The 18,624-nt window shown below is 39.6% G+C and overlaps 4 protein-coding genes and 1 long non-coding RNA gene across 10 annotated transcripts in view; 4 read left to right on the top strand and 1 right to left on the bottom strand.

The window, feature by feature from the left end:
• The first annotated feature begins 258 nt into the window (after nucleotides 1-258).
• Nucleotides 259-8,833, top strand: LOC139774236 (uncharacterized). The gene is made up of 3 exons (XM_071709339.1): nucleotides 259-550; nucleotides 1,047-4,353; nucleotides 4,782-8,833. The coding sequence occupies exon 3, from the start codon at nucleotides 4,822-4,824 to the stop codon at nucleotides 5,368-5,370; it is 549 nt and encodes a 182-aa protein (XP_071565440.1). The 5' UTR covers nucleotides 259-550; nucleotides 1,047-4,353; nucleotides 4,782-4,821; the 3' UTR covers nucleotides 5,371-8,833.
• A 35-nt stretch (nucleotides 8,834-8,868) lies between these two features.
• Nucleotides 8,869-9,842, top strand: LOC139774237 (uncharacterized). Its single transcript, XR_011718538.1, has 2 exons — nucleotides 8,869-9,315; nucleotides 9,420-9,842. It is a non-coding gene; the product is annotated as an uncharacterized lncRNA (long non-coding RNA).
• A 573-nt stretch (nucleotides 9,843-10,415) lies between these two features.
• Nucleotides 10,416-13,071, top strand: Bcas2 (BCAS2 pre-mRNA processing factor). 2 transcript variants are annotated; one of them, XM_071709326.1, is made up of 4 exons: nucleotides 10,416-10,649; nucleotides 10,841-11,106; nucleotides 11,187-11,581; nucleotides 12,932-13,071. In XM_071709326.1, exons 1-3 carry the CDS (start codon nucleotides 10,575-10,577, stop codon nucleotides 11,578-11,580), a joined length of 735 nt encoding a protein of 244 aa, XP_071565427.1. In that variant the 5' UTR covers nucleotides 10,416-10,574; the 3' UTR covers nucleotide 11,581; nucleotides 12,932-13,071. The 2 variants fall into 2 exon arrangements, with proteins under 2 accessions (XP_071565427.1, XP_071565426.1); XM_071709325.1 differs by lacking the exon at nucleotides 12,932-13,071 and having other exon boundaries at nucleotides 11,187-12,810.
• Nucleotides 11,696-18,624, bottom strand: part of LOC139774228 (colorectal mutant cancer protein) — a 40,200-nt gene continuing 33,271 nt past the window's right edge. For all 5 annotated transcript variants that reach the window (XM_071709320.1, XM_071709321.1, XM_071709324.1 and 2 more), the window contains 11 exons: nucleotides 16,645-16,906; nucleotides 16,040-16,185; nucleotides 15,720-15,926; nucleotides 15,322-15,510; nucleotides 15,056-15,246; nucleotides 14,722-14,988; nucleotides 14,465-14,660; nucleotides 14,168-14,359; nucleotides 13,693-13,880; nucleotides 13,518-13,620; nucleotides 11,696-12,426 (listed from right to left, as the gene is read on the bottom strand). In XM_071709320.1, the coding sequence (XP_071565421.1) occupies nucleotides 12,316-12,426; nucleotides 13,518-13,620; nucleotides 13,693-13,880; nucleotides 14,168-14,359; nucleotides 14,465-14,660; nucleotides 14,722-14,988; nucleotides 15,056-15,246; nucleotides 15,322-15,510; nucleotides 15,720-15,926; nucleotides 16,040-16,185; nucleotides 16,645-16,906 (2,052 nt within the window). In that variant the 3' untranslated portion in view covers nucleotides 11,696-12,315. The remainder of the gene's footprint in view (nucleotides 12,427-13,517; nucleotides 13,621-13,692; nucleotides 13,881-14,167; nucleotides 14,360-14,464; nucleotides 14,661-14,721; nucleotides 14,989-15,055; nucleotides 15,247-15,321; nucleotides 15,511-15,719; nucleotides 15,927-16,039; nucleotides 16,186-16,644; nucleotides 16,907-18,624) is intronic.
• On the top strand, nucleotides 13,009-13,476 carry LOC139774230 (ubiquinol-cytochrome c reductase complex assembly factor 5-like). The gene has a single exon (XM_071709327.1). It carries the CDS (start codon nucleotides 13,009-13,011, stop codon nucleotides 13,219-13,221), a length of 213 nt encoding a protein of 70 aa, XP_071565428.1. The 3' UTR covers nucleotides 13,222-13,476.

Below are 18,624 nucleotides of genomic sequence, written 5' to 3'. Positions count from 1 at the left end.
AATGGGAGCTTTCCAGCAAGTGACACAAGCCGACACAAACGTCGTTCTATCTTTCTTTTTTGGCAATGAGTAACAAAGACAAAACGATACCTGTGTCGACTTGTGTTGCTTGCTGGAAAGCTCCCAATGACTTCCACACGCAACTGCGCCACGAACGCATGCAGGAAAAATCGTAAACACTGCGGCATAGCTCTGATTGGCTGTGTCTATGACGCATTCTCGGCATTCTCTATTCCGCACTTCCATTCCGCACCATGGGATTTCAGCCTGAATGCGGCGCGACATTCCGGACAAAAATTTGATTGGCTGTCCTATTTTTCGGCCGCCATTATGCACAATGTACTAATCTTTTTACATCATAATCAAAGGACTCAAAGGTACAAAGACTTTCCTCTCTTTGTCGATCGTCATGTCGATGGCTTTGCGGTGTTCAGTACTCCGCCAAAGTTTTTATTTACAGAAATATTAATTACAATAATAGCGTGATTTACAAATTTAGAGAGAAGCAAGTCGAGTGATCATAGACGAAGTCGACAACGCCCAGATAATCGTTAGTAAAATATCTACGTATAACGCTATTTATAAATTCGACCAGATACATAAATATATCACTGACAGTCATCATTTTTTAATACAAAATTAAACGACGTTAAATGTGTAATTTTACGTGTAAATTTACTATCGTGTGTAAATTTACTTAGATTATCCGTAATCAATGTTTTAAGAATTGTCTGAATTTATGCGATTTTTTCGTTTTTCAATCTTTTCTATTATCGATTTGATAAGTTTCTCACTACTCGACACTCGATGTACTCACAATCAGATTTATTTATCGCAACGAAACAATTGCTTGTTTAATCGCCATATTAATCTTTTGTCAAAATCCACGATTTTCTGATTATTTCGACCTTTCTCCCTCCATATTCGTTTCGCTATCCGTCTTCAAAGATTTTCTTCCGAGGCATGATAAAGCTTTTATTTTTGCCTGTTCTGCCTGAACTCGATTCCATCACGACCTACCTTAATATCGCTACTTCGATTTTCAGACAAGTCCAAATTCTTGAAAGTCCTAAATCTTCTGAAGATGTCACCCGAGGCTACAGATGATACCACTACCAGTCATTCAATATCGAATGATTTCAACATCGACCTTCCGCTTCATTTGTCGATATCCCCTACACCTGTGCCTGTAATGCAGGACTTGCTTATTTGGAAACCTTGGACGGCACGGACCCATGTGTGCCTCAATTGCAGCAAGAGATTTTCTCACCAGTACACTCTGGATCGCCATCTCAAGACCGTCTGTGGCAAGGTCCGCAACATCAAGAGCAGGTGGAAGTGTGAGTCTTGCAACAGGACGTACGAATCTCAGGGAAGCCTGTCGCGTCATAACAGATTCGAATGCCATGTGGATCCCCAGTTTCCCTGCGTCTTCTGCAAGAAACTGTTCACCCAAAAATGCAGCCTGAATAGGCATCTGAACAGAAAGCACAGAAAGGAAGAAATATTGGCATTTCTTCCTGTTGACATGGATATGATTAACGAAGTAGATCAACAACAATCCGCTGCCAAAGCAGCATAAACAGCAATCCGTGCAGAGCGTGATTGTGCGAAAAGGTGATGTGGCGCAGCTACGTTTATTTTTGCCAAGGAACCTGCAGGTTGATTGAAAGAATGTGAGACGATGGGGTGTAATCAGAAACACAATTAGCATCAGATTAATTACTGTTTTTTGAAATCTTCTTTTCATAAAATACAATTCTCGAGAGAAATAAAAGTAACAACTCAATCATAGTTTAAAAAATATGTCTGTTCTTCTGGGCCTGTTATAGGGTCTGTTTCTTTTAGCTGTACTGGTTGAACTGGTTGAACATACTGATGCAGTAAGTTAGAATGAAACAAAATATACTTGTCTCACTTGTCACAATATACTAGTCTAGTTCAGCCAGTGCAACTAAAAAACAGATTCACCCTATATTGGGTGAAAAAGAGATTAGGCGAAGAAAGTACTATTTCAGAATAAGCAATAGTTTCTTGAGAAAAAAGAACAAAATGAGCTTTAAAATCGATTAGGAATTGAATTTTTTCGCTATTTAAATAAGTTTATATCCCTGGACAGTTTTAGAATATGAAGAATTTCTCATGAAGAAAGTTTTGTTATAATAAGCGTCCCATGTCATTATTAATAAGAGGGTTTTCTAAAATTATTGCGACATAATAATGAATGCAATAAAAATTGGTTAACCAATAATTAAAAATAAAAAGTATTTATATTTTTATTGATTATTTTCTACATTTTATTTAATTTGCTTTTTTGTATTTTATATCGTTTGATATTTTAGGCAACACTGTACACTTAAAGTTGTATATTAATGCTCTACGACAACAGAAATATTTTATTTGTTTAATACTTACTAATTAATACAATTATTACTATTAATACTTACGAATTATTACAATTAATATTTATTTTCAAATGGAATATTAACCCTGCAATCGTACGTACAGGTCGTTTGCGTCCTCGGCATTTTGACTGTGGTATTTTCCAAAGGTTCAACAATTAAATTAACAATTGCAAAATTTTTATAATAATATTATTGTTTAAACTTATAGTTAAGATCTCAAGGAATTTTTTCAGAATTTTTGGTAAAGTTTTAGGTTGTTTAATATGCCGCGAACGCGCAAACGTCCTCATATACCGTTAATAGATGCCGAAAAAGAGTGCACAGTTGCAAGGTTAAAGAAGTTACTTGTATTTCTTAAAATTCCGAATTGTCACGTGCATGTAACAATTATTGGTTACTGTATTTTTAAAACATTTATAGATTTACAATTCGCACTGAAATGTGAGCTAAAACTAGCACATAATTATTCATAGAAATAGTTTTTCTTTGGATTTCGGTTTTCATACATTCGATAAGCTCGAAAAGCGATTAAATAATGAGACTCGCGCGAGTATGTAATAAATGATGAAATTCTTTGATGAGTTATCGAATTATAAACATCTCTTGAGATTCGATCACGTTAAGTTGTAAATTATGCGTTACGTAATATTTAAGACTATTCGCGACTATCTTTGAGCGTTACTCTATAATGGCATTCCAGAAAGACTTGGGAGATAGGCGAAAAAGTAATTGGGTGCCTTTAGTGGAAAAACGTAGTGAGATAAGTGTACTGGAGTGTGCACTGGCTTGGCTGGTGTAAGTCGAGAGAGAGAGAGAGAGAGAGAGAGAGGGGGGGGGTGGGAGGGAGGGAGGTCATATTAGTGCAGGAAGTGTCTTTGTCGTACTACTTGTATTGCGGGTGATTTGCTAATAATACGCGTATGCATCTTGTACATCAGAGAAAGATAGAGATTCTAATATCTATCTATCTCCGGATCATTTTCCGTCCACGGGCGTGGCATATGGCAGTGCCCATTCCAGTATACTCATATCTCATTATCGGTGAATGCACCCTATATGGAACAGGGTGGGAATCTTTCGAACTTGCTTCACTAGTTAATATGGGACAAATCGTTGTCCATGGGCATGTATGTACATACATACATACATACATACGTGCGCGCGTATACATACACTTTTCTAGGATTGGCATGAAAGTTTCGGTTATCGGTTTCGGCCGAAATTAAAAAAAAGATTGTTTCGATCAAGACTCTCTCTCTAATAGAGACTATTTCGGTCTCTGTTTAGTTCTATTTTGATTGGTCAATGGTATTCTATTCTCGAAAAGGACAGCAATAGAAAAAGACGAGCTGGTTACGGCTCTCTATCTCATCCGTCCCGTTCTTTTCTAGAGTAGAGTTTTTCCAGTTACATTCCGGTTCGCTAAACCCCTGTTATTTTTAGCGTTTTCTACCAATAGTTTTAGAGGATCCGCGCTGTATAACCCAAGGGCGGAGTTGGGCCTTTTTTCGTAGGGGTGGGGGAAGCATCTCCCTAAAAGATTTTCTACGGGGGCGTTTTCTACGGGGAAAACTAGCAACACTGAGATGCACACTGAGTGCAGTTTTATTACTCCGCTGTGGAAAATCAGTTCGCATATTTTCAATGTTTAACGTTCTACTGACAAAAAATTGTTAAATTTCGACAAATTTTTATCAGTAGTACGTTAAACATTGAAAATACGCGAACTGATTTTCCACAGTGGAGCAACGAAATTGCACTCAGTGTGCATCAGTGTTGCCTAGTTTTCCCAACAGGAAACGCTATTAATTTCTTTCAGGTTCTCGGAAAATCTGCCTGCTTGTAGCTTGTAGGAGAGAAGGTCCCTCTCGGCTGGTAGCCATTAAAACGTAGTGCTTCGTAGTAGCCATCACAAGTCATTATCAAATTGAGGGGAAGAAGACGTTAGGTAATCTGCTCATCGATCGTTCTCTTTTCGAAAACTATTCACACGCGTTTTTAATACAAGTATCTCTTTCTCGTCGATCTTTTCGATTTCCGATCTTCCTATTATCGATTTGATAAGTTTTTCATCACTCGACGCTCGATGTATGTATGTATGTACATGGATTATTGGAACATAGCAGATTTCTCTCTATCACAACAGATCAACGATCGATCGTTTAATCGCCGTCAATATTAATCTTTTGTCAAAATCCGTGATTTTCTTTCGTCCCCCCCGGGGCGTCGTTCGATCCCCTCCCCCCACCCCCCACCCCGTATTCGTCCCGCTTCAAAGATTTTCTTCCGAGGCATGATAAACCTTTTGTTTGTTTGTTTTTGTGCCTATTCTGCCTAAACCCGACCCCACCACGACCACTCTTAATTGATTTTCAGACAAGTCAAGTTCTCGGGAAGTCCTGCATCTTTTCTGAAGATGTCGATGTCATCCGAGAGCGGCGAGAGCACGGATGACGCCGTCGCCAGTTCACCATTGGATTTCGATCTCGTGGCGATCGACATGTATCTGATGCATATCCTGTCGAAACATTCGAGTTCCTCTACGCCTACACCGTGTAGCTCGAAGCCTGAAGGCGCGGAGCCGACGTACGAGTGCTCCGATTGCGGCAAGACTCTGTCATCGACGTCCCTGCGCGAATACACCCAGGACCCCCATCACAGACTCGTCCATAACGAGGTACAATTTTCTAATTGCGGCGTCACCGACGACAAGTGGAAATGTAATTTTTGCCCCAAAACATTCGATTCCCCGAAGAGCTTGTCGTATCACAACAAATTCGAATGCCGTATGAGGCTCCGCGTGAATAAGTTTCGCTGCACCTTCTGCCATCGCGAGTTCAATCAAAAATGCAAGCTGACCCAGCATCTGGACGATAAGCATCGGCGACCCATGGATTATTGGAACAAGCTGTTAGCCGATAATAATAACGAGGAATATCGTGAACAATCCGCCTCTTCGGAATGAGCAGCAGAGCGTGATCGTGCGAAAAGATGGCGCCGCTACGTCAATTTTTGCCGAGAAGGAGAAACCCTTCAGGTGGATCGAAAGAATACAAGACAACGGAGCGTAATCATAAACACAATGAGCATCAGCGATTATACTGTCTCTTGGGAGTTTTTTTTTATAAAAAAACAATTCTCGAGCGGTAAGTAAAAGAACTGAATCATTGTTTAAAATATTAGGTGAAGGAGATCAGATGAAAAATGTGCTATTTCAGAATGAGCAATAGCTCCGTAAGAAAAAGAGCAAGATAAGCCTTAAAATCGATTAGTAGTTGAATTTTTTTGCTCCGAAGGCGATATCTCTGGACAGTTTCAGAATACAAAGAGGTTTCTCATAAAGTTTTGTCATAATAAGCGCGGCATATCATTGATAAGAGGGTTTTCTCAAATTATTGCGTTTGGATGATCTCGAGCGGAGAGAAACCCGAGAGCAGACCATCCCCATATTCCCCATCCCTTTGTTCTTTATGACGACGCATTTTTCGACGCGCCACCTGCAACTCAACTGCGTCGTTTCGGTCGGTAATGGTACTACGTGATTACTGGGGGATTCGTGTCCGTGCTATGTTTTACGTCGAAACTACTCACGGTCCCATATTCTCAATTCTCTTTTATATCAATAAAAGCGCGCTTTTATCGATAAATATTTTCTAGGAAAATCGATGAAATTCTTTTTCAAACGTATAAGAATTTTTTGTGCTAGGAACGAGAGTTTAGATATAATTTTAAAAGAGAAGGTGCGAGTTACTTTAAAGTTTTTCCTTTATAAGAATTCTCTTTGTTAGGAACAAGAGGTCACAGCTGATATCATTTTAAAAGAGAAGGTGCGAGTTATCCTAAAGTTCTTCCTTAGTTAAAAAAAAAAATGATTTGGTTTCCCTTTAAGGAGAACACACGTATGCATTGCTGCTCAATTTTTAATATAAAGAGCACACGTTATCTTTATTAGTTTCTTATGCTATTTATCATGATTATTGTTAAATAATAATAATATGGGTTTCATGACATTACTTATCTTTATATGCATTGATTAATATATATTGTTGCGCTCGCGGTAGAGTCGTTCGCGTGGCTCACTCGTGCACTCGCGCCGCGTTCGCGCACTCCTGCACTCGCGAAATAAAGACTCTTCGACTTTTTAAAGAAGAACGCTTTGTTTATAAGAAATACAGTGCGACACGTCAAATCAGTAATAAAATTTAAAATTAAAATAATATAAAAAGTTTAAATGTTTCTAAAATATAAAAAGTTTATGCAATATATATCTGTACATACAATATCTTAACAGTTTAGGTTTTGTGAAGATAAGCAACATATTTGGTCTGTCTTATATGCACATCCACCTTCAAAGTAATCTTCGTTATGATGACTGGCTCTTCTTCCGTTAAGGGGACTTGTCGAAAATGAAACGTATCTAGTTAATACGATTTGTTTCATTTTCGACAAATCTGACTGCCTAGTCCCCTTCATATAAGTGAAGTGGCGGAAAAAGTGCATCATGACGCGGGAAGATTATTTGAAAAATGGATGTGATACAAGATAAGCCAAATATATTGTTAACGTCGACTACGAAATTCTCGATTGTAGTAGTATATGTCAAAATTGTTGTAATGTCAAATATCTAAATTATATAATTTATCGTGACAATGTAAAGCCCCTTGCACAATAAGCGATAGCGACAGCAAGGGGCTTTAATGCAAATTTTGGATAGTCATTAATCAAAAATTAAAAAATATTTGTATTTTTATTATCTTCTAAATTTCATTTCATTTGCTTTTTTATATTTTATATTGTTTGATATTTTTAGCAACACTGCGCAAATTAAATTACATATTGATGCTTTAAATAACTTAACAGAAATATTTTGGCCGGGTAACCTTCTTTTAAAAATATTTTGTTTGTGTTAAACTAATATTTATTTTCAGATGAAATGTCAAAGAAGGTACTTCTTAAAATTCCGAATTGTCACGTGCATATAACAATTATCGATTATTGTATTTTTAACGTTATAGAATCTGTTTTTTCTATTGCTGAACTGGCTCTACATTAAATTTTTTACTCCAGATTGAAAGGAAAAAGATAAACTCTGAACTAGTCCAGCCAGTTCCGCAATAGAAAACAGATCCCTTGATGACGATTCGCACTAAAATGTGAGCTAAAACTAGCACATAATTATTCATAGAAACAGTTTTTTTTTAATTTCGGTTTTCATACATTCGATAAGCTCGAAAAGTGATTAAATAATGAGACTCGCGCGAACGTTTATAAATGATAAAATTCTTCAATGAGTTATCGAATTATAAAAATCTGAAGAACTCTTTAAGACTTAATCACGTTAAGTAACAAACTATATACATGTTACGTTTACGTGAGGTAATGTTTAAGACTGATTGAAAAGACTGTTCAACAATAAGACTGATTGCGACTCTTTTTGAATGTTACGCTATAATGGTACTCCGAAAAGAGTTAGGAAATAAGTAATTGTGTGCTTTTAGCGGAAAAAATATTGTGAGATATAAGTATATACTGGAAGTACACTGGCTCAGCTGGTGTCAGGTGTCATGTTGTGCCAAGAGAGAGGTCATATTAGGGTAGGGGGTGCCTTTGTCACATTACTTGCATTGCAGATGATTTGCTACTGATAATACGCTTATTTGTGGATCAAAGAAAGGCAAAGATCCCAACTTATCTATCTGTCTCTGGATCATTTTCCGTCTACGGACGTAGCATGGCAGTGCACACTCCAGTATATATATATACGTATATTACACTAATATTATAAAAGTTAAAAATATGTATACATTTATACAGCGTGTTTTAAGAAAAGGTTTTAAGAAAGGTATATTTTTTTGAGAGCAGATAGTATTCATTAAAGGAAGAAAAAAGTGCCTAATAAATATAGATACTAAAATCTATATTTTTGATGATAATAGACTATTTTTTTACATCAGATTTTTAAGCAGTATTCATAATAGTATATACGATCTTATATTTAAGATCGTCTTAAGGTTCCTATTCACTTACTGCATACTTGAATTGATGACGAAGCGAAAAAATATATCATGAAAATTCTTACAACCTATATTAGAATAATTAATTAGAATAATTAAATTTTAATTAAAGCATTACTAACCGAATAAACTTATAAATTTACGAACTCTTTCCTTTTATTTGCATAATCAATAAGTAATACATGTCGAATTGAATTGTGTCTATAATTAAGGACGAAACCAAGCGTTTGATCCTTGATAATTAAAAACTGACAATACATAGTTTCGATGTCGTTTTCACGAAAAACGAAAACAAAACGACGTTTTTTCGACGAATTTCTCACTGAGTTTACAACAAATGTTTGTAATTTAGTTACTATATATTTCAGCTGTAAACGTAACAAACAATAAATTTCATTATTTTATACTTGTAAATTGTGTTATTCCTTTCGTAAAAAAAATCCTACATTCATATAAATATTCCTCATATTTCTTTCTCGCGAGGGTTCTAACGGTACCCTAATATTTTAGTGGAATATGTAAGTGAATATGTAAGTACGTGACTAATAAAGGTTCTGAGGCTGACAATGGGAGCTTTCCAGCAAGCGACACAAGTCGACACAGGTATCGTTTTGTCTTTGTTACTCATTGCCAAAAAAGAAAGATAGAACGACGTTTGTGTCGGCTTGTGTCACTTGCTGGAAAGCTCCCAATGAGGCGTCATGCACCGTCATGGTGTTGCTTACTGCGCGTGCGCGAGTTTTGCTCTTCTTTCTCCCCCTTATCCCAACGGACAACGGACCCAACACAACATTAACAATATGAGACTGTTTTCCTATGTCAGCTGATTTTCTTGTTGATCGTATTTCGTGTTACTGCAGGTTACTTCCGTACTGCAGCATTGAGCAAGGTTGAGCGTGAGTCATACATTAATCATTTGTTATCTGGTATCGATGTTGTAGGTACCTATACGAGGTTACTGTAAGCAGAGAGCAGGATACATTTTTGTTATTCTGTGCAGTTTGAACAGTAAACAGAGTCTAATGGCACCCCGGTATTCCACACGGGAAATGGCAGAGATGGTTTTCTGCTACGGTTTAGCTGATGGAAATTGCCGACAAGCTCGTGCGTTCTACGCCGAAAAATATCCAAAACGCCGGATACCAAGCCACAAGATGTTTAGCGGGTTATTCCAGCGACTTGTAGAAACTGGATCATTGGCACGACCAAGATCAGAGGGAACTTTCTCAGTTCGCACGGCTGATATCGAGGAACGGGTATTGAGAAGAGTGCAAGACGATCCACAAACAAGTATTAGAAAAATAGCAGCAGCTGAAGGCCTCAGTCGTTCTCTTGTCTGCTCAATTCTTCACGATGCGAGAGAATAGTCAATTCTGTATATGTATCAATAATAAATTTATTAATAAAATATCCAAAAACATGATGTATTATTTGAAAAATGTTCTAAAAATTTTCCACATTTCCAAGAATACGAGATGTTAGATCGCAAAAATCAACAGTCTTGAAAATCTACAAAAATTAATATGGGATCATAAGAAATTATAATTACTAAAATGGAAAGGTAAGAGAAAAGGATTGAATAAATAATCTAAACCACTTCATGGCTCTTTTAAAAAGTTTAACTTAATTTTTCTTATTTTATTTACATTAAAAGTAATATTGTAATTAAATTTAAGTTCAATTATGGTCGAGATAAATTAACTGCTCAATTTTCAATCACAGACCTATATCCAGATTATGGACTGACAATTGCTGAACAGTTGCACTTTAAAGAGAGAAGTACGCTTCTCTTTCTAGCGGCCATCCCGCATCTATAAAGGTCTATGGATTCAATCTTTACAAATTTTCGTCAAAATCAACAATCTTAAACATCAACAAAGTATCAGGGAAACATAATCGACGAGAAAGTTATCTAAAATTCAAGAATTTTTCGAAATTTTTTAATCAATTCCTTTATGAGAACGAATTCCCTTATGTAGTTTGCTCTCTTCATGTTTCTTACTCCTTGACGTAAAACGTAACGCTTGACAGTTTGCTTTCGCCGTATTGTCCTCAATGTCCTTTGAAGAGGCAGGAGCCAAAATAAAGAAAGAAGAGTTTGCTTTCAAGGAATTAACACAGAGACTAATTTTACGTAATTTTATTTTAATACATTATGGCAGGAGAAGTGATTGTTGATGCATTGCCGTATATTGATCAAGGATATGATGAACCGGGCGTACGAGAAGCGGTGAATAAGAATTACATTCATTTATAATTTTTTTTTTTGGATTTGCTCCTTTTAGGTTAGGAGCGTTAGCGCCTTCAACCCTTATAATATAATAGTAATGTGATGGGTTATACGTTGATGTTATGTTTAGAAAAGTCATCGCGTATTTTTTTCATTTCGCGAAATATTTGTGGTTCGATGTTGTATTTCAGGCACTGGCGATGGTGGAAGAAGAGACACGACGTTACAGGCCGACGAAGAATTATCTGGAGCATCTACAGCCTCTGTGCATAACCGCTTTCGAGACGGAGGTAATGAAGCACGAGTTCGATAGGATGCACAATCGCTTGCCGATGGAAGTGCTCAGCATGAAGCGTTACGAGTTGCCACCGCCTCCGTCTGGCAAGTTGAACGATTTAGCTGCGTGGAACGAAAGCGTAGAAAACAGCAGCGCGCAATTGGAGCATCAGGCCACTAGGTAGACAAAAGATTTCACTGGCGTATTCATCCGCCTTCTCCAATTTTTGCATTATCCTCTATGCTTTTGGGCAATTTTAGAATTTGCAACTTGGAACTGATGATGGATTACGGTTGCGAAGCATGGAAATCCTATTTGGAGGTACTGGTTCAGCTGCTAGGTCAGGCGCAGAAGCAGCTGCAGACGCTGAGGAAGAAAATTCAGGAGATCAACTGGCAGAGGAAGTCGATGCAGACTCAGGGAGGCGACAAGCTGAGAGCCCTCGAGGCACAGTGGGTCGGTCTGGTGTCTAAAAATTATGAGATTGAGCAGGCTTGCGTGCATTTGGAGGAGGAGATGCAGAAAATCATGATGGGCAAAGAGGCGGTGGAGATCAATGATGTACCGGCGGAGGAAGGGCCCGATGTGCCTGAGAATAACGCCACAGAGACTATGGCATTACAGATGCAGCAGCAGGAGAATCAGGATGCTTAGTGTAACGTAAATCTTATATATATATATATATATAGAGATGATAAAAATAACTAATTTATACAGACACAGTGGATACGTATCCATCAAGTATTTGCGGACGCATTGTCGGGGGATGTCTATAATAAAGCACAGTTTATTTCATTATAGTTTACACGTATCACACTTGTGGTTTATGCTTTTACAATATACATATGTACACGGCGGTTATCGATAGCGCGATACACTACTGAATTAATTTTTTGTAATTTATGACGTGCTGAAGGGTCTGTTTTATATAGGCTGCTTTTGCGTTCGTGTATCGACACAATTGCACACATTGCGTAGGCCTAGCTGAATCGTTTCTTTTTTTATTCTCGTTAGGACAGCAATATATACCTTGATATAATTACAAAGCGAATAGCTAAGCGTCTTTACTTTCGTCTATTCGGTGTAAAAAAATACGTGTATGTATGTGTATGCGTGTTTATGTGTGTGTGAGAAAGTTTCAATCTCTACTTTGCGTTTAATCATATGTGTATGTGTGTGTGGGTATATATATATATATATATGTGTGTGTGTGTGTGTGTGTGTGTGTGTGTGTGTGTGTGTGTGTGTGTGTGAGTGAGAAAGAGTTTCGATCTCTCCATTTTGCGTTGAATCATAATTTCCTCGTGATGACAGGATAAACATTAAAAGTAATTATTGGATTATTAAGCTTGCACCGTGTGCCATTTTTGCCGTTTAATCACTCAACTGTCATAAGGACGTTTCGCTGGCGCCAGAACTTTGAGACTGCAGTGCCATGCTTCCTTTATAGCCCATCGACTCCTCCTCCAGTAAAGCTATTCGTTGCTTCAGTGCTTTCACCTGTAATTAATTTAAAAAATAGTGCAATATACAATCTGATATATATGTCCGATGTGACTCGATGTTTGTTAATATAAATTACAGTTTTCAACACTAGAACTACCAAGGGGGTCACCCGTTTGACATTTTTTAGTAACTTATTACTCGTTTTTTAAATATTTTATTTTATGAAATTTTCCCTGACTTTTATTGAAATTACATAGACGATTAACTTTATTAATTTGTAAGATTTCTTCGGTAGAAATAAATATAGATTAATCTCTGGCAGTTCTAGTGTTAAATACATCAACGTCACATGTTACATCATCATAGTGCAAAAATTCTTTTTTAATTTATTATAACTCAGAATATAAAATAAAATCTAAACGATTTGTACTCGTATAATATTTTTATGAAATTTATCCCCTGAAGTGTATTTGCATAATTAAAAATTACTGTATACATATACATATATGTATGTATACATATATAGGTTGTGTTGTATCAGCGCATGTGCTATTATCAGGAAAAATCCAATATGGCGGCAACCGACTAGCAGAAGGAACGATTGTGCGACCCGGTGAACGGAATTTGGACGTTTCAATGTTCAGTCCAAAATTGAAGAGGATAATTAGTAGACTGCCGGGAAAAGGGCTCGGCGAGTACCGACTGCTGCCGCTATTCTTCATCCTCGGGGCCGCTTTGGAATACTCTATGATCCACTGGCAAGTGGGAGAGGTTAACTTTTACAACACGTACAAGCGCCGAAGGGTGGAGGAGCTGGTGGAGGAAAGATTAAAGCAGGAACAGGCCTGAAGGCAATTTTTTTGCGCCGACTTTCTATCGCGCGATGCCGGCTAACGTATCCATGTCACGGTACATTATATTCGGTGCAGCAGCACTGGTCACAATGCTAATTGGCGCACAGTGCGTTCACCAGATCTACACACCGCTCAGCGACCTGGACGATCTGGTCGAGCAGAGACTAAAGGAGAGGCGGGAAGAACTGCAGAAGAAATAGTACTACGGAAGCATGTATCTAGTGTAATAAATTATTACCGTTTTTACGAATGAGTGATCACTACAGATACTTGACCTATACTTAATCATACCTGCGCAGCGTGTCTCTCTACCATTCCCAGCATCTGTTGCTCCAGCTTCTTTAGCCTGGACTGATATTTCTTCTTGGACTTTTCCAGAGTTTGAACCAGCGCTCTGAGGGACATTTTTATCCTTATTTCGAGTACATGCGCGAGTAACGACGGGCAAATTTTCCACGATAATTACCCGTTAGCTCTTTTCAAGTCGTTGACGAGCTCGGCGGACTGCTGATGCCTGAGTTCGGAATTCTTATTGACTTCGTCCAAGGTTGAGATCAATTCCTGCAGGCGTTCCTTCAGTCTTGCCTCCCTGCCCAGCGCCTCGATTAATTCAGATTCCATTCCCTCGCTCTCGTTGTCGCTTAAACCTCGGTCCTAAATGCACTTTTAATTATAGCCGAGCCGCGGAAAGGGAAATAATTTGAAGATTATACGCAGGTAGTTTTTAACTGACTCAACTGACCACATTTATTGAATTAAAATCATAATTTTTTTGTGAGTATCATATTACCGAGTCTATAATTTTTATTCACACTTAAACGATCAAAATCCATGATCGAAATGTCATGATTTTAATTCAATGCCAGTTGGGTCGATAAAAACTACCTGTGTTAATTATTTATTGAAGCAATGTCATTGTTTTTGAAGATTATACACGATACCTTGTTAGTCGCCATCGCAAGCATAGCTTCCGCGTCGCTCAGCTGGCCCTGAAGATGCTGTATGGTGGCGTGTTGCGCCGCGATCTGCGTGTCACGTGCGTTCAACTTCAATTCTATCGTAGCGCGTTCCTTCTCCAGAAGAAACACCCTGGCGCGTAACTCGGCCTTGTCTTCTCGCATGGCCATTAATTCCTATGAAAATATTGAATTCTTGTAAAATAAATTTTACATATGTTAAACTTTTGTTTTAAATTCTAAAATTCTTTCTCTCGAATTTTAATTTAACTAGATACCGACCTGCATGAGTACGGCAGTTTCCAAGTCGAGTTTTCTGGCCTCCGCCAGAGAGATGGTGTTCTTTGAGTTCAAAGGTTCCGCGTGCACGCTCTCCAGCTCGACCGCCGTCGATCTGACCATTGTACGTTCTCCCTTCAGCCTGCCGATGTGTCTCCTGAGTCGTTGTTCGTCCTCCACGCTCCATGTTATTTCCGATCTATCGAAAAGGCATTTATGACCAAAAATTGCACACCCTACGCACGACGTGAAATACCTACTCGTCCGACAAGACCATGCTGTCCTCCCACGGAGCGCCTAGCGTATTAGTACAGTCGTTCTCGAGTCTATTTAGCACGTGATACGCAACGTTTTCGGCTGCCCTTCTATTATCGATTGTCACGCTATTTCTCTCGGTGGAGAGCGCAATTTCGCTCTCCAGCAGAGCGACTAGAACATCGTAGGCCTCGATCGCGCGATCGCTGTACGAAAGTGCGAGTCGCAACGCCGTCGCATTCGACTCGTACTTGCCGACTAATAAGCTTAACCTGGAACGTCGAAAAAAAAAAAAGATTATTTCACGCGTGTCGTTCGTATCATTTTTGACAAACGTACCTATCGCATTGCGCCTTGCTCTCGTGCAACGTGAGCGCGAGGACCGCGTTGTTCGCCCGCGCGTGCTCGAGTCTGCTGTTCAACCGTTCCGTCTCGACCTCGAATTGCTTTTCGGAGCCATTCAATTCCTGCAGGTTGGATTGCTCCAAGAGATCCGACACGAGGTGCTCGGCGACCATCGTGGAGCACACCTGATATATGTTAGAATATAATTACGCGTTTGCTGTGTGTGAAAATTAGAAAGAAAGATAAAATGAAATTCGTACCCCAAGATTAGTGATGTCCGGGCCGGTAATGTGCCTCTCATCCGTCCTCCTCAATCTCACCCTCTCTGCCATTTTAAGAACCGGCGGCTCCTCCCTCATTACGCTCTTCGTTGGAGGTGTCTGTAGCGGTGGCAAGAGCGGCGAGCACGGTGCCGTCAAAGGTTCCGGCGAGCTGGTGTTGCCTCTTGTCTGCGGAGAGAAGAGGCGGGGCATGAAAGGATGAAACAAAGGGACACGTTAAATGGGGGAGTTATTGCATTTTATTAACATCTCTTTGTTTCCTCGATTTTTATTCTTTATCATTCGTTCAATTCTCTTGATTAATATTAATTTTGTTTTATTAAAATATCAGTTTCGTGTTTTTATGAGAGACCGATTTCCGGAAGACTGCTGCTCACTCTGAGTTCTCGACGTGGCGAATCGCTGCTCGCCGTTTGCCTCTGACTCTGGCTTTTGAAATGAACAAGTTGTGCCTGCAGACTCGTGATCTCCGCCCGTAACGCCGTGATCTCTTCCTGCAGCGTCGCGACGGCGACGCTCTGGTACGACGCCGCTTGCTGCGTTGGCTCGGGAGTCGGCAACGCGGCCGGACTGTCCCTACCATTCTTTATTAAAAATAATAATGCATTTTTTAAAAGAGATATATTAAATATAAAATATACCCTCCAAACATTAGGTATATTAGGTTCAAAATTGAAACCTTAAGAGTTCCTTTTACCTCTGCCGGTCGATTCTCGTCCTCGCAGCAGCTGGAATCGGCGTCCCCCAGGGTACGATCGCCATCTCCCTGGTTGTACCCACCGCCCTCGCTCTCCTCTACCGGGTTGGTGATGGAACCCTCGGCGTCCCTGCTCGTCTCGACTTCTACGCATTTATTAAGACCATCTCAAATTGCGGCCATCGACGATTAATACGCTCTACAATATGCGATTCGGAGAAACGAATCTACTCCATCAGCCCCGGTTATTTATCGGAATAAGCGATCGTCTCTCGCGACAATATGCGTCGATGCCGACGGTATGCGACGCGTCGCGGGGCCCTAAGTGATCGCTCTTCTTCTCGGTATCGAGAAGGGGGACCGGGGGAATCGAGAGCGCGCGCGCTACCGAGAGCTATTGCTATTGTTACTGTCGGTGCCTGGAGAGAGATTCGCTGATTGCCCGCCGGGGAATTGGCCGTGGCACTCGTTACTCGAAGGTTCGCCAAGGTTCTCTTCCCTCTCTCGCTCTTCGTGGAGCGAAATCGATACGCAGAATCGCGATACTCTCTCCCGTGCGTTCGTAACCGTAAGGCGGGATATAGAGAGAAGAGCTGGACCCTTACCGGACTCGTCCTCCTCGGCAATTACGGTGGCGCGATGCCGCTCCAGCTGTCTGCCGAGCTCGGCGATGACGGAATGCAACTCGGTGAGCCGCTCCTCGTGCCGCGCCGCCTGCTGTTCCGCCCGCTGCTCGGCGCGGGCCGCCTGGACCTCCGCCCGCATCAGCGCGGTCTCGGTCGTCTCCCGCGCGCGAGTAGCCGCCACCAGCCGCGAATTCAGCTCGGCCACCTCGGATCGCAGGGAGGAGAGCGCGGCCGCGTGAAGCTGCGAAAGGAAATTCATTTATTTTATGTATATTTATTTATTTATGTGTATAAACATGAAAAGATTAAAAAAGATCCCGTTAATGCACATATAATTATAATTACAACATCAGCAAAAGACGCAGAAAGATGTTGAACGAAGAATATGAGAACAACAATTTTTCAAGTCATTAAAGAAAAGAGAGATAAGATCTAACGAAGACAGTAAGATAATGAATGTTTAAAAGAGCTAAGAGGCATATGAAAGGAAGTGCACGCGATCGAAGAATTTGCTCTCCAGTAAGCATATCCAATTCAAGGGTTTGAATTTAGGAACTACGAATTCTTCATTAAAAAATTGAATTGGAATGAGTTTACACACGGACGTACTTATACCTTGACTATATAAACGTTAGATATAATATTGAAAAAATTATAAGTACTCTTTAGAATAAGAGAATTTATAAGAATTGTGAGAAAATTTCAAAATTCCAGGCTCTTTTATATATTTCCCTGATTATATTTGTCTAACCAATTTAAATTTCCATGACTTTTCCCGGTTTTCCAGGTCTGTCAGGCAACCCTGAAATTATAAATGGTATTTTACCTGGAATCTGACGCTAATTGCAGATCTAAAACGGGCTTAATTTCATTTGATGTATAATAATTAATATAAACGAGTTTCACGTTCATCTGTGACTCTCGTAGATCAATCTAATCGAGTTAAATGTAATTTTCTAAATGTAAATGCAATTGTTACGAAAGGTTTAAAATAGCATTGAAATAGCGCGTAGATATTTACAATTAGCGTGAGTCAGAGTGGTCTGTTCGCCCATTTACATTCGGTTATGTAATTTTGACGAGCGCGATCATTACCGCGAATCGAACGAGATCTCTCGGCTGTTATAGGGAGAATTAAACAGCGCGTATCATTAACGCGGATCAGGATACATTATGAATCTGTTCGCTTCCATTTATTCCCGCGGATAATTGTGATTTCTTCTCACACGGGAAGTGCGTAAAAAAAAGAATTGCGTTCAAATACGGGCGTCCTTCGTACATGCAGCCAGCCGTGTCGGACGGTTACGAGACATCAACAACTTTGTTATCGGCAATTTCCGATGACAAAGCGTTTTGCGAAGAGGAAGCAGGGGGTAGGTTGCAATGCATAAAAACGCGTCGGTCGCGCGGTGACGCGACATTCGTCTCTGGAACATCCTTGGTACCACATCGACTTAGTGCGAGTTGGAACTTTCTGTGCGAAGAACTCAGGTAACGTCGAGTCGCTTGGCGAACCGAGAAAGATCCTGTCGCGATCGTCACCCTCGGCGAGCGGAAATTTTTCATTTTACTTCGATCTCCATCTCAGTCTCTCATAAATTGTCATTAATTCGACAGTTTTATTTATTGTCACATTGTTAATTCGCACTGTTATTTGTCGCGCGACAACGCATCAATGGAGATATTTTGTACAATTTTGTTCATTTTATTTCAATCTTTACTTAGTTTCTCATTTGCATTCTTTTTAATTGATCCAATTTTATTATAGCTGAATTCCGATATTTACTGTCAGCAACTGTCAGTACTGAAAATCTATAGTATACGTGACATAAAATATAGAAAAATATAGATTTTCAATACTGACAGTGAATATCGGAATGTAATCTATATTTATCACATTTATAATTCGCATCATTATCTTCTGCGCGATAATGCAGATTACGTCTTATGTTCCCGCAT

This window comes from Temnothorax nylanderi, unplaced genomic scaffold (genome assembly GCF_030848795.1).
Source record: "Temnothorax nylanderi isolate EJ_2023f unplaced genomic scaffold, tnyl_v1.0 TNYL_tig0076_pilon, whole genome shotgun sequence".
NCBI classification, from domain to species: domain Eukaryota; kingdom Metazoa; phylum Arthropoda; class Insecta; order Hymenoptera; family Formicidae; genus Temnothorax; species Temnothorax nylanderi.
This window is presented reverse-complemented; position numbering and strand designations above follow the sequence as displayed.